This window comes from Heloderma suspectum, chromosome 6, assembly GCF_057233095.1.
Source record: "Heloderma suspectum isolate Gila_16-S chromosome 6, 16-S_ref, whole genome shotgun sequence".
Classification (NCBI taxonomy): Eukaryota; Metazoa; Chordata; class Lepidosauria; order Squamata; family Helodermatidae; genus Heloderma; species Heloderma suspectum.
The window spans coordinates 51,912,382-51,926,006 of NC_139463.1; the positions used below are offsets into that span (position 1 = coordinate 51,912,382).

General features: G+C 48.0%; 1 protein-coding gene across 3 annotated transcripts in view; it reads left to right on the top strand.

The window, feature by feature from the left end:
• Positions 1–5,630: 5,630 nt before the first annotated feature.
• FAM171A2 (family with sequence similarity 171 member A2) overlaps positions 5,631–13,625 on the top strand; it is a 65,881-nt gene continuing 57,886 nt past the window's right edge. The window contains exon 1 of one of the 3 annotated variants that reach the window (XM_084804311.1): positions 5,631–5,919. In XM_084804311.1, coding sequence (XP_084660437.1) covers positions 5,805–5,919 — 115 coding nt within the window. In that variant the 5' untranslated portion in view covers positions 5,631–5,804. Of the gene's footprint in view, positions 5,920–6,469; positions 6,656–13,625 lie in introns of those variants that run through there. The other 2 variants (XM_084804312.1, XM_084804310.1) reach the window with 2 other exon arrangements.

Below are 13,625 nucleotides of genomic sequence, written 5' to 3' on the forward strand. Positions count from 1 at the left end.
AGGCCATGTTGTTCTCTGGCAAGAAAACAAACATTGCACACACCTTGCAGGTCACCACCACTGGAGAGTCTTGTCCTTCCATAGCCTCTTTTCCCTTTTTGTGTCTAGCTTTGTGATTGTTCTAGACTAGCCTGTGCCTGCTCCTCTACTCAGTAGAGGTTAAAAGCAGAGTCCCACTGGTGTGAAAGTGTGTGTTACAAGACAAATAAATGGAAAAAGTTAGTTAAAAAAAATAAAAAAATAAAATGTTAGGGGCCTCCCCCTTGACCTCCCCTGCCGAACTCCCCTGGCCAACTCGTTTGCTCCCCCTGTTTGCTCGCTCTCTGGGAGCTTGCCTGTTTCTGTAGTCCCTGGACCAGCTGGAGCAGCTTGCTCTGCTCTGCTCAGCTGGGAGGCGGGAAACAGACTGAAGCTTCCCGCCCACTCAGCTGCTGGGAGTACTCAGGCCACACCCCTCCATTCAGTTGGAGCTCTCAGAAGCACCTGGTGAGCTCACAGCCAATCAGAAGGATAAAGGGCAGCCCCCTGGGCTTCCTGCAGCCCACTTACCTCTTAGCCTCTGTCTCCTTTGTCTCTTCAACCACTGCAACTCCCTTGGCCAACTCCTGTTTGCTCCCCCTGTCCACTCGCTCTCTGGGAGCTTGCCTGCTTCTGTAGTCCCTGGACCAGCTGGAGTACCTTGCTCTGCTCTGCTCTGCTCTGCTCTGCTCAGCTGGGAGGCGGGAAACAGACTTGGGGTTTTGTTTTTTGCATGAACTCTAGCTTCAGTGGTGAGGGAAAGGTACTTAGTGCATGCTCAGAGCTTCTCCATAACTGAGCCCTAGTTTTGAAAACAGACTCATTGGCTGAATCCTGGTGAAGTCTTGGCACAAATGAAGTTATGGGGAGGAAGATACAATGAAAGCTTGTGCATAGAGAGGAGAAAACAAGACATCTGTTTTTATGAAAAGTTGCTGGAGGATGGTAGGATGAGGAGGGATGGTTGCATGGAGGGGAACAGAATTGGTAGGGGGAGAATGCAAGTGCTCAATGGTGAAAGAAGAACATTCTGCACATTTGTTGTTGTTCAGTCGTTCAGTCGTGTCCGACTCTTCGTGACCCCATGGACCATAGCACGCCAGGCCTTCCTGTCCTGCACTCTCTCCCGGAGCGTGCTCAAGTTCATATTCATTGCATCCGTGATGCTATCTAGCCATCTCATCCTCTGCCGTCCCCTTCTCCTTTTGCCTTCAGTCTTTCCCAGCATCAGGGTCTTTTCCAGGGAGTTTTCTCTTCGCATTAGGTGGCCAAAATATTGGAGCTTCAGCTTCAGTATCTGTCCTTCCAATGAGCATTCAGGGTTGATTTCCTTTAGGATGGACTGATTTGACCTCCTTGCAGTCCAGGGGACTCGTAAGAGTCTTCTCCAGCACCACAGTTCGAAAGCATCAATTCTTCGGCGCTCAGCCTTCCTTATAGTCCAGCTCTCACAGCCATACATTACTACTGGGAAAACCATAGCTTTGATTACACGGACCTTTGTCGGCAAGGTGATGTCTCTGCTTCTTACTATGCTGTCTAGGTTGGCCATAGCTTTCCTCCCAAGGAGCAAGCGTCTTTTAATTTCATGGCTACAGTCACCGTCTGTGGTGATCTTGGAGCCCAAGAAAGTAAAATCTGTCACTGCTTCCATTTCTTCCCCTTCTGTATGCCAGGAAGTGATAGGGCCAGATGACATGATCTTAGTTTTTTTAATGTTGAGTTTCAAACCAGCTTTTGCACTCTCCTCTTTCACCCTCAACAAGAGGCTCTTTAGATCCTCTTCGTTTTCTGCCATTAGGGTGGTATCGTCTGCATATCGGAGGTTGTTGATAATTCTCCCGGCAATCTTAATTCCGACCTCTGATTCATCTAACCCGGCATTTCTCATGATGTACTCTGCATATAAGTTAAATAAGCAGGGCGACAATATGCAGCCTTGTCGTACTCCTTTCCCAATTTTGAACCAATCGGTTGTTCCATGTCTGGTTCTTACTGTTGCTTCTTGACCCTCGTACAGGTTTCTCAGGAGACAGGTAAGGTGGTCTGGTACCCCCATCACTTTCAGAATTTGCCACAGTTTGTTGTGATCCACACAATCAAAGGCTTTAGCGTAGTCAATGAAGCAGAAATAGACGTTTTTCTGGAATTCTCTTGCTTTCTCCATGATGCAGCAAATGTTGGCGATTTGATCTCTAGTTCCTCTGCCTCTTCGAAACCCAGCTTGTACTTCCGGTAGTTCTCGGTTCGCATACTGCTGAAGCCTAGCTTGTAGGATTTTGAGCATCACCTTGCTGGCATGTGAAATGAGCGCAATTGTGCGGTAGTTTGAACACTCTTTGGCGTTGCCCTTCTTTGGAATTGGAATGTAAACTGACCTTTTCCAGTCTTGTGGCCACTGTTGAGTGTTCCAGATTTGTTGGCATATTGAATGCAGCACTTTAACAGCATCATCTTTTAGGATTTTAAATAGCTCGGCTGGAATACTGTCATCTCCGCTAGCTTTGTTGTTACTAATGCTTCCTAAGGCCCACTTGACTTCACTCTCGAGGATGTCCGGCTCAAGTTCAGTAACCGTACTATCATGGCTATCAGGGACATTCAGATCTTTCCTGTATAGTTCTTCTGTGTATTCTTGCCACCTCTTCTTAATCTCATCTGCTTCTGTTAGGTCCCTGCCTTCTTTGTCCTTTATCATGCCCGTCTTTGCACAAAACGTTCCCTTGAGATCTCCAATTTTCTTGAAGAGATCTCTAGTCTTTCCCATTCTGTTGTTTTCCTCGATTTCTTTGCATTGTTCATTTAAGAAGGCCTTCTTGTCTCTCCTTGCGATTCTCTGGAACTCTGCATTCAGTTGGGTATATCTTCCCCTTTCTCCCTTGCTTTTCGCTTCCCTTCTTTCGTGAGCTACTTGTAAAGCCTCATCAGACAGCCACTTGGCTTTCTTGCATTTCTTTTTCTTTGGGACGGATTTCGTTGCTGCCTCCTGAACAATGTTACGGACCTCCGTCCATAGTTCCTCAGGCACTCTGTCTATCAGGTCTAATCCCTGAAATCTATTCCTCACCTCCACTGTATATTCATCAGGGATATGATTTAGGTCATACCTGAACGGTTTAGTGGTTTTCCCGACGTTCTTCAATTTAAGCCGAAATTTTGCAAGAAGCAGCTCATGATCTGAGCCACAGTCAGCTCCAGGTCTTGTTTTTACTGACTGTATGGAGCTTCTCCATCTTTGGCTGCAAAGGACATAATCAATCTGATTTCGATATTGACCATCTGGTGACGTCCATGTGTAGAGTCGCCTCTTGTGCTGTTGGAAAAGAGTGTTTGCTATGATCAGCATGTTCTCTTGGCAAAACTCTATTAGCTTTTGTCCTGCTTCATTTTGTACACCAAGGCCATGCCTGCCTGTTATCCCAGTGATTTCTTGACTTCCTACTTTAGCATTCCAATCCCCTATGATGAAGAGGACATCTTTTTTTGGTGTTAGTTCTAGAAGGTGTTGTAGGTCTTCATAGAACCGATCAACCTCAGCTTCCTCAGCCTCAGTGGTTGGGGCATAGACTTGAATTACTGTGATGTTGAATGGTTTGCCTTGGATTCGTACTGAGATCATTCTATCATTTTTAAGATTGTACCCCAGTACTGCTTTTCCCACCCTTTTGTTGACTATGAGTGCTACTCCATTTCTTCTAAGGGATTCTTGCCCACAATAGTAGATATGATGGTCACCTGAATTAAATTCGCCCATGCCTGTCCATTTGAGTTCGCTGATTCCCAAGATGTCGATGTTCAATCTTGCCATCTCATGTTTGACCACCTCCAGCTTACCTTGATTCATTGATCTGACATTCCAGGTTCCTAAACAATATTGTTCTTTACAGCATCGGATTTTCTTTTCACCGCCAGACACATCCACAGCTGAGTGTCCTTTCGGGTTTGGCCCAGCCGCTTCACTCTTTCTGGCGCTACTTGGAAATACCCTCTGCTCTTCCCCAGTAGCATATTGGACACCTTCCGACCTGAGGGGCTCATCTTCCGGCGTCATCTCTTTTAGCCTTGTGATACGTTCCATGGGGTTTTCTTGGCAAGAATACTGGAGTGGGTTGCCATTTCCTTCTCCAGTGGACCACATTTTGTCAGAACTCTCTGCCATGACCTGTCCGTCTTGGGTGGCCCTGCACGGCATAGCTTATGGCTTCACTGAGTTACGCAAGCCCCTTCGCCACAACAAGGCAGTGATCCATGAAGGGGCACATGCTCAGGGGCAATCTCTATTTAAGAACATAAGAAGAGCCGTGCTGCATCAGACCAAGATCCATCTAGTCCAGCATCCTGTTCACACAGCGACCAGCCAGATGCCCACGGGAAACCCACAAGCAGGATATGAGTGCAATAGCACCTTCTCACCCATGTAAATAAATTCTAATAATTCTAACTTAGAATGCATGTATATCCTTCAGAAACTTTGCAGGTTTCCTGCCTGGGGGACATCTCTAATGACCTGTGCATTTTCATACAAATTTACCGAAAAACTATTGGGGAACGAGTGAATGGAAGGGAAAGCAAATCACTCCCCAAACTGGAGAACTCCCCTTCCACATGAACTGCTGCACCTCTCCTTCTGAAACTTTTCTCGTTTCTTACTTAGGGACAATTGTAGGCTGTCTGGAACTTTCAGAACAATGGTCCACAAGGAACATAGGGAGGGCAGTATGTCCTCTTTTGGCGACCTCAAAATGTCAAGGCCCCCTTGCACAAAAACCCTTGTGGCTATCTGAAATTTGGCAGACATGATCTCCTCTGATGGGGCAATGAATCCTGAAATTTCTATCCAATTCTTCCAAGGAATTAAAACGATATTGGCAGTTCCCTTTAAAAGAAAATCAAAATATAAACCTTGCACCTATTTTTCTGACATTGGGCAGGTGTAATCCTTTTCTAAGGGGTTACTATGCCTGGAATTATCCAGTTCTGACCCAGAGAAAAAAGTTACTGTTTTTTTCCAATTTCCCATGGCAGTCAACAGAAAACATAAACACTCATTTTTCCAAACCTTGACTCAGGTTTGGTGCTGAACTGAAGTGGTCCGACTACAAATTGGCCCGACCAGAGGTGGGATGTTTTCCAAAATGCTGAATTGGGGTCTGAGTTGAAGTGGGGTGGGGCGTCAGTTATGCACACTTATTATGTATGCATGTAATCTATACACACGCGCAAGCACACTGCATGCACGCACCACACACACTCGCACCACACACACTCAGACTCGCGAGCGCACGTATGCAAATTTGGGTGACGGGCCTGCGGCCCGGGTCTTTTGGACCCCAGCAACGCCCTGGCCGCCATAGCCGCCGGCTGCTGCGGCTCCGCGCCCTTCCCTCATCAGCGCTGCCCCTTGCTCCTCGCCGGCCAGCGTGCAGGCGAGCAAGCAGGCCGCGGCCTCTCCCGCCCCTCCTTAACTTGACCGCGCCTCGTGCTCTGCACATGCTCAGAGGCACGCTCCTTCCCCGGGAGTGCGACGCTCCCCGGCCTCGGGCGCCGTTTCTGGCGGCGGCACGCGGGGCGGAGCGCTGGAGAGGGGCGCGGCGGTGCCGGCTGGCTCCAGCAGGCGGAGCCGTCGCCGCCTCTCCCGGCCGCCCGCCGGACGGAGGGCTGCGCGGGCGGGGAGGCGCGGTCGCGGCGCCGCACGTCACCGGATCCCGCCGCGCCCCGCCGCCGCCGCCGCCGCCGCGGTCCTCCGACGCGCCATGGCTGGGTAGCGCGCGCTGGTGGCCGCCAGAATGCTGCGGGCGCCGGCGCTGGCGGCGCGCCTCGCCGTCCTCCTGCCGCTGCTCGTCGGCGCCGGCTGGCCCGCGCGGGGCAAGGCGCACCCGGGGGAGCCTCCCAGCCCGCAGGGTGAGTGGACGCGCGGCGGCCGGGCCGGGCCGGGCGCGCCGCGCCGAGGCGCGCCTGCCGGATGCGCGCGAGACGAGGCGGGACGGGGCGCGGAGGATAGAAATTGCCCGCCCCGCGCTCTCCTCATCGCCGAAGGACGGGAGGGCCCCCCTGGCCTCGTGGCGGGCGGGGGGAGATGGGCGGGGCCGCGCCGATGCCTCCCGCGCCCCCGGCCTCATTGTCTCTCCCGGCGTGGGGAGCCCCATTGTCTGCTCCGAAAGGACTCGACTTCGAGAACCCTCTAGGACAAAGGCAGCCGAAGGGGGACGGTGTCGGCGGCTGCCTCTTGGGCGCTGGGCCGGGGACCCAGGGAGGGGCTGGAAAGGGGGCTGTAGGCAGGGCCGCCTGTTCTTATGGCCACTGCGAGCCTCCTTGCCCCCATCTTCCAGCCTGCCACAGCGCGGCGGCAGCCCCCTGCCCATCTTTCCCACGATCCTCGCACCACTTTACTCGTCCCTTACGCGGTAGCCTGTTCATTTCTCCTCTCTTTAATCTATCCATCTGCTATCTATTTGGTTGTGTTTTTCCAAGTGCCATGGTGACACAATTCCCTGCCCCCATCCCCTTCTTAGCATCCCCATGTTCTTCTCTCAGGGGATCCTTGCTTGGAACATGGTTGTTGTTCAGTCGTTCAGTTGTGTCCGACTCTTCGTGACCCCATGGACCATAGCACGCCAGGCCTTCCTGTTGGAACATGGTACGTGCCTTAAAACAAGGGTGGGCAGAAGGCGATTTCTAGAAGTTTTGGACTTCAACTCCCAGAAGCACCTGCCAGTAGAACCAATGGTAAGGAATGCTGGGAGTTGAAGTCCCAAGGGGGGGTGGCGATCCTTCTGCCCACCCCTGCCTTTAGAGGCATCTATGAAGAGCTGCTATGCTAGAACAGCGCACCAAAGGGAAAAGTATCTCCCTGTAGTGGTGACAAATGGCAGGAATGGAGGAGTGGCAGGGTGTGGTTGAGTGAGTGTGAAAGTGGTGAGGAAAGAGGAAAGTGGTGGCCTCTTTTCCTAGCTGTGGATAGCTACATGATAGAGCCTCCACCCAGCTGGATTTCAGTAGTTTTTCATGCTGCTTGTTTTTTGGACCCCTGTGGCAGACCAGAGACAGAAGATCTGTTTGTCCTAGTCAGGGGTGGGCAACTTTTGGTCCTCCAGATGTTTTGGCATACAGCTCCCATTACTCCTAGTCAGCATAGGCAGTGGTGAGAGATCATGGGAGTTGTTGGCCAAAACATCAGGAGACTCACAAGTTGCCCACTCCTAGATGATGGAGCTGGAGAATTCTTGATATAGTAGGAGAAGTTTATTTGAGCTAGTGCTTCATAGAATCATAGAATAGTGGGGTTGGAAGGGCCCTACAAGACCTTCAAGTTCAACTCCCTGCTCAATGCAGGAATCCAGCTCAGAGCATCCCTGACTGGTGGCTGTCCAGCCTTGTCTTGATGCCTCCAGCGTGGGAGAGCCCACCACCTCCCTCGGGAATGGGTTCCATTGTCGTATTGCTCTAACAGTCAGGACATTTCTCCTGATGTTCTGGCTTCCTGTGACTTGAGCCCATGATTCCATGTCCTGCACTCTGGGGTGATTGAGAAGAGCGCATGTGTGTGGGGGGTGCTGGAAAGAAACGGCAGCCCCTCCCTATATGCTGGACCTGGCACTTTTCTTTTATCCTGTTAAAGGCAGAATAAACTCTGATGTTTCCAGACATCTGTTTGTCTCCCCTGAAGCTGTCACTACATTTTTGGAAGAGCTGACTCCCCCCGCCCCTCACCTACTGCCTGTCCAGTGTAGTTGCTGCTCGTGGTAGCCACTCCAGCCAATTAATATGACAATGGCATCTCTGGCAAGAATGTTTGGCCAATCAGCTATGCCTCCTCCAAACTGATCTCACATCACAGTGTGCCTCTTTGTGTGAGGGCACAAAGTTATCATGGAGTGTTGCGCCCATCCTGCTTAAAAAGGGAAGACTCACCTGTATGTCCACATGCTAATGGCATTGATTTGCTCACTGTGGCTTGTTCGTTTACAAAAACCAGAACCTAGATAGCCCATCACTGTGTGATTGGACAGATTTCAATGCTCTCTCTGTACTTGGGAGGCATTCTACTTTTAAAACTGAAGATTAGATTTTATGTGATATTTTGCTCAAAGTAGTTCACAATTCAGAAAAAGCAACAGCAATGTGAATTCCTTTCTTAAAATGTCTTGTATAAATGCTTCTTTAACTTTTATAGATTATAAAATATAGTTGACAAAATATTGGGATGTTTCACCTGCTGAGATTCTTTTAGTAAGCTGTTTTTTAAAACGAATTGAAACGTGGCCTTTCCTGGTAGTTTGTGGTGGGAGGGGCTGCCCTTTCCCACCAAATTTGCTGCCATCCCAGTGGGAGCAAAAAGCCCCAGCAATTCCGAAAGAAAACAAGGCATGTGCAGAGCATGCAGTCTGTTGAGAAGCAGAATCGTGCTCCCAGAACCCTCCGAGGAGTGTGATTCTGCTTATAAACAAGGACTCTGCTCCCCCACATCTTACTTCTTTCCAAAATCGGGGGGGGGGGGTTGCTGCCACCCCAACACTCAGCAGGGGCAATTTCAGTGTGGGAGAGATGCGGCCCCGTGGGTTCCAGGGGGGCAGCGTAGACCCTGCCCATGGAGGTTACCAAGTACTGGCCTAGCTGTTGTGCCATTAAGCCTATTTACCTGCTAACCCAGTTACCCTATTTACCTGCTAACCTTCTATTTACCTGCTAACCCAGTAGCCCCTGGCAATGTCAGTCCTCACTGCCAGGTTTCCTTATTTTGCCACCGGCTCTCTTGAGCCCCATTTCAAATTACAGTCTGCTTCAGAGGATAGGCTTCTATATAGCTAGCTTTCCCTCACAACCCTCCGGTTTTCATGTTTTGTTAAAAACCTGATTTTAACACAACTTTACAGTAGTGCTTAATTTCTACATAAAAGAGGTTCTGGAGCTCTGATCTGCCTGGGAAGCAACACCATCCACACCGGAAGTCTGCTCCTTAACCCTGCCTTTGTAGTTGCAATTATTTTGTGGTCAGAGTGGAGGCACTCTGCATGTACTCAGCTGCTTTTTGCTTTTATTATTATTCTCCAAGACTCAGTCCTGGTGTTGAAAACAGACTCCAGAGTTGAGCCCTCACAAGCAGGGCTGGCCCAAGACATTTTGCTTCCTGAGGCGAAGAGCAAGATGCTGCTCTCTCCCGTTTCATGTTCCAAAGCCTTTTTAGCTGGCCGTTGAATCTTTCTTTGATGCTGGCGATGGGACAGCACCCTCCACTGCACCCGAAGGCAGGGGACTCAGGACAGGCCACAGGGCAGACCGCTCTCTCCTCCAACACCTTGCAGCCTCCTCCCAGCATCTGCCGCCTGAGGTGGCCACCTCACTCTGCCTCATGGTAGAGCCAGCCTCGCTCACTAGACTGAGAATGTGGCCCGGTGGCCAGCTCAGTTGCACACTCTCTGCGTAACTGTAGGCAAGTCTCTTGACCTTGGTTCTCCATCTGCAACTGGGGAGTAATTTTGTTCTGTCACTGACTTTTGTTAATGAGAATTGCAAGAAAAATATTGAGAAAGCTTGTAAATTAAAAGAACTGTAAATTATCAGTTTGCTGCAATTTGGGATGATTCCAGCACTTGGTCTTCTGAGATACATAATCTGGAATCTCTGTCTCTTTTCTCTGGCATTGAATGGAGCCCTGAAGAGGGCTCACCTCATAGTGTGAGGGGGAGAACAAAAGGTGAGAAGGATTGTAAGCATTCAGCATTCACATCAAGGCACTATGCCAACAAAGCAAGGCATACAATGCTGCCAAAGTGTACTCCCAAAGGATGTGTCCCATCTTAAGGAATGGGGTTGGATGATTCATAGTGCTTAAGGATTTTATTATATATCGCAGTATATATACTGCTAGTGTGCTGTAGTGGCTAGAGTGTTGGGCTGGGAGTTCTGGGTTCTAGTCCCCACTTGGCCATGGAAGCTCACTGGGTGGCTTTGGGCCAGTCACAGACTCTCAGCCCAACCTACCTCACAGGTTGTGAGGATAAAATGGAGAGGCAGAGGATTATGTACAACGCCTCAGGTTCCTTGAGGAGGAAAAAAGGCAGGATATAAACGTAATAAATAAATAAAACAAATAAAATAAAATAGCAATGGTTAAGTCTTCCAGTATCTCTTTGAGATCTGGCATTTTCTCCCTGGTATTAACGTGTGCCTAAAGCTTGACCTTTAGGCACACGTTAATACGCGGTGGCTTAGTGGTTAAGACGCTGAACTGCAGACCGGAAGGTCGGCAGGTCAGCAGTTCGAGACCTGAGTGCTGCGTGACGGAGTGAGCTCCCGTCTTCGGTCCCAGCTCCTGCCAACCTAGCAGTTTGAAAGCAAGAAATTGCAAGTAGATAAATAGGTACCGCTTCGGCGGGAAAGGTAACAGCGTTCCATGCACCTCGGTGTTCAGTCATGCCGGCCACATGACCACGGAAGCGTCTTCGGACAGCGCTGGCTCTTCGGCTTAGAAACGGGGATGAGCACCGCACCCTAGAGTCGGACACGACTGGTTGGGGACACCTTTACCTTTAAAGCTTGACCTTAGAACCTATTGTCCACACTTGGGCTTGCAAGTAACAATTAGGGTGCTTCTGAACAGCCATGGGGCCCTCTTTCCTGTAACCACAGCTCTGTAACCCAAACATTGCTGACATGGGGTACAGAGCTGCTAGGATGGGGTGTGGCTTCCAGGCTGGCTTTAGCTCCAGCACCTATCTTGTTACAAATTAACCACTAATTCTATTTCATATTTTTATTTATTTTATTCTGTTATTTCCTTCTGTGAGTTTAGAGCAGCCTACAAGGGGTTCCTGGATGGCCTTCCATCCTAGATAATGTTGAGACTCAGACCTGCATAGCTACATGAGGCGCCTTCAAACTGCCCACCATCTAAATTTGTGCAAATTTAGAGGCTGGGAAGTAAATGGAGAGGAAATTTTCACAACAGGAGTAACTGTTCAAAGAAGAACCCACAAAAGGGGGGTAGCTAATAACTCCCCTTTCTGGACTTGCTGGAGACTCGGGGAAGTGTTGAAAGGGAGGAGGACGCTGACAGGTGTTAGTACAACACTTAATAGTGAGAGGATTACATTGCCAAGTACTTTGTCCCCCCTCCCCTTTTGGTGTACTTTGTTCATTTATTTTCCCTTTTGTGGTGCTTCTGAATTGCACAAATGGGTTTCTCCTTTGTCTTACTATTATTTCCTTTATTAACAGCAATTTTGGCCGATAGATTACAACACGTCATGGCCGTATTGATTAGACCAGACCAGGTGGGATTTATTAAAAATAGACAGGGGGCTGATAATCTCAGATTAGTTGTTGATCTAGTCACTTTAAAATCTGAAAGAACTGACCAGGTGGCCATCATTTCCTTGGATGCAGAAAAGGTCTTTGACAGAATTGATTGGAAAATTATTTTTACTACATTGATTAATTTTGGTTTTCCTGTGGAATTTTTGAAATGGGTTAAAATCTTACACTCATCTCCAAGAGCGAGAGTAATGACTAACGGTTTATTTTCAGCGTGTTTTTTTTTTTACCTGGGCGGGGCATCAGACAAGGTTTCCACTCTCCCCATTGATACTTAATTTATGCTTGGAACCCCTGGCATGTTCTATTGCACAAAATAGTAGTCTTCGTGGATTTGTTCATTTTGGTTTAGTATTTAAAATTATCCTTTATTCTTATGAACTTTTGTTGTTTATCTCGTAGGGATGGCAGAGAATTCCGCCACGGATCTCGGGGAGGCCGAATGCCAGTGCATTCGGCCCCCTGAAATCTGGCGGAACGGCTTGCCGTCCCCCTGGGACGAGACTTACCTGGGGCGGATCTTCCGGGCGGTGGCAGCTCCAGCGGCAGCTGTGATGGTTGCGGCGGCTGGTCTTCCAACCGGCTGCCACCGCCGCCGCCATTTGCAGGTTTTTTTGTTTTTTTTTTACACCCACGTGATAGGCTACGTAAGTTTTTACTTAGCCTAAAACGTCTGGGTAAAAAAAAAACGGTGTACGCAAATGTAAAAACTTACATAGCCTAAAACAACTGGGTAAAAAAAAAAAAGGTGTACGGAGCACGCCGCGGAGCATAGCCGACGAAGGAGGATTCCGGGGGGAAGGAACGGAGCGCCTCCCCCCTCGTCCAGGATTCCGGGGGGAGGGACGGAATGCCTCCCCCCCCCCATCAACATAATCCATGAACAGGTAAGTGATTTTCGTACATCCCTATTATCTCGAGACTGCAGTCGTTGGTTCCAGCTTTGATGAAATTAATACCTTTGGTGAATTGTCCAACTATTCAATTAATTGGTCAAAGTTGGAAATAATGCCACTTGGAGATAAGGTATACTCTAGTGTATTAGCCAATTAGCAGTTTCAATGGTGTCCAGAGTTTATTACTTATTTGGGAATAATTATCCCTACAGATATATCTCAAATGATTAGGTTACATTTAAACAAGTTGATCAATGATATTTCACGAGATACAGATGGGCATCTTTAAAGTTGAGTTTATGGGGTAAGGTGAATACAATTAAGATGAATACTGTACCTTGAATTATTTATGTTATACATGGGATCCCTGTACTTATACCCGGCAAATATTTCCAAAAACTTAGTGCTGTGTTTTTTAATTGGGGGAGGGGGGGGAGTCCTTTAGTTGAAAAGGATGCAACTTCCAATTAATGAAGGCGGGTTTGATTTTCCAGATCTAGCTATGTACCATCGGGCCTATTTGCTGACTTGTATTAAATGTTGGTCTTTTCCACTTAGATTATATTTTCCACCTTGGTCAGTGCTGGAATCTTCTTGTAAGGCAGACAAGGTTATACCTTCTTTAATGTTAGAGAAGTGTGGTGTATAATGTTACGTCAATTACAGTTTGACCCATTTTCCCATGCTAAATTGACTTTATGAGGAAATTTAAGAAAAGGATTTAAGAAATGGAAAGAAAATGTTTTTATGGCAGACCTGGGCAGATAAAATGATTTTTACCCTGGATCAATTAGTGTGGGTTGATGATGAGTTCTTGTTATTTTCAGCTTTGCGTCATCGATTTAATTTGCCTGCTACAGCAGAATGGCAGTACTTGCAATTGAAACATTTGTTGATATCTAGATTCAGTCCTGCTGCTTTTACTGCTTCAGAGTCTCCTTCGCTACTGGAAATACTCATTGAAGCAGATCAGATATATTGACATAGGATTCATGTTTATAAATGTTATCAATGAATAAAAATGATACCAGTGGTTCACAGCAGGAATAGAACAGGGAATTGGAATGTCCTATTTTGTTTAATCAATGGACTGCCGTTTTGGCGTCTGTATCGGCTATCTCAATAGATCTTCTGTTACACCTTATTCAGCAAAAACTTTTGTGTCAGGTCTATTGGATACCACAACATCATTTTAATAAAGGTTTGTCAAATCTGGCTAATTGTTAGAGGTGTAATGCAGTCAATACTTCTCTTATTCATATGTTTTGGAAATGCCCAATGATTGCCTCCTTTTGGGAGGAAGTTATTATACAGATAAATGTTGTATTGGAAAGCTCTTTAATATTTACTATTGTAAATGTTGTTTTAAATTACTTACCTGCTTCTTGGAATGTAACA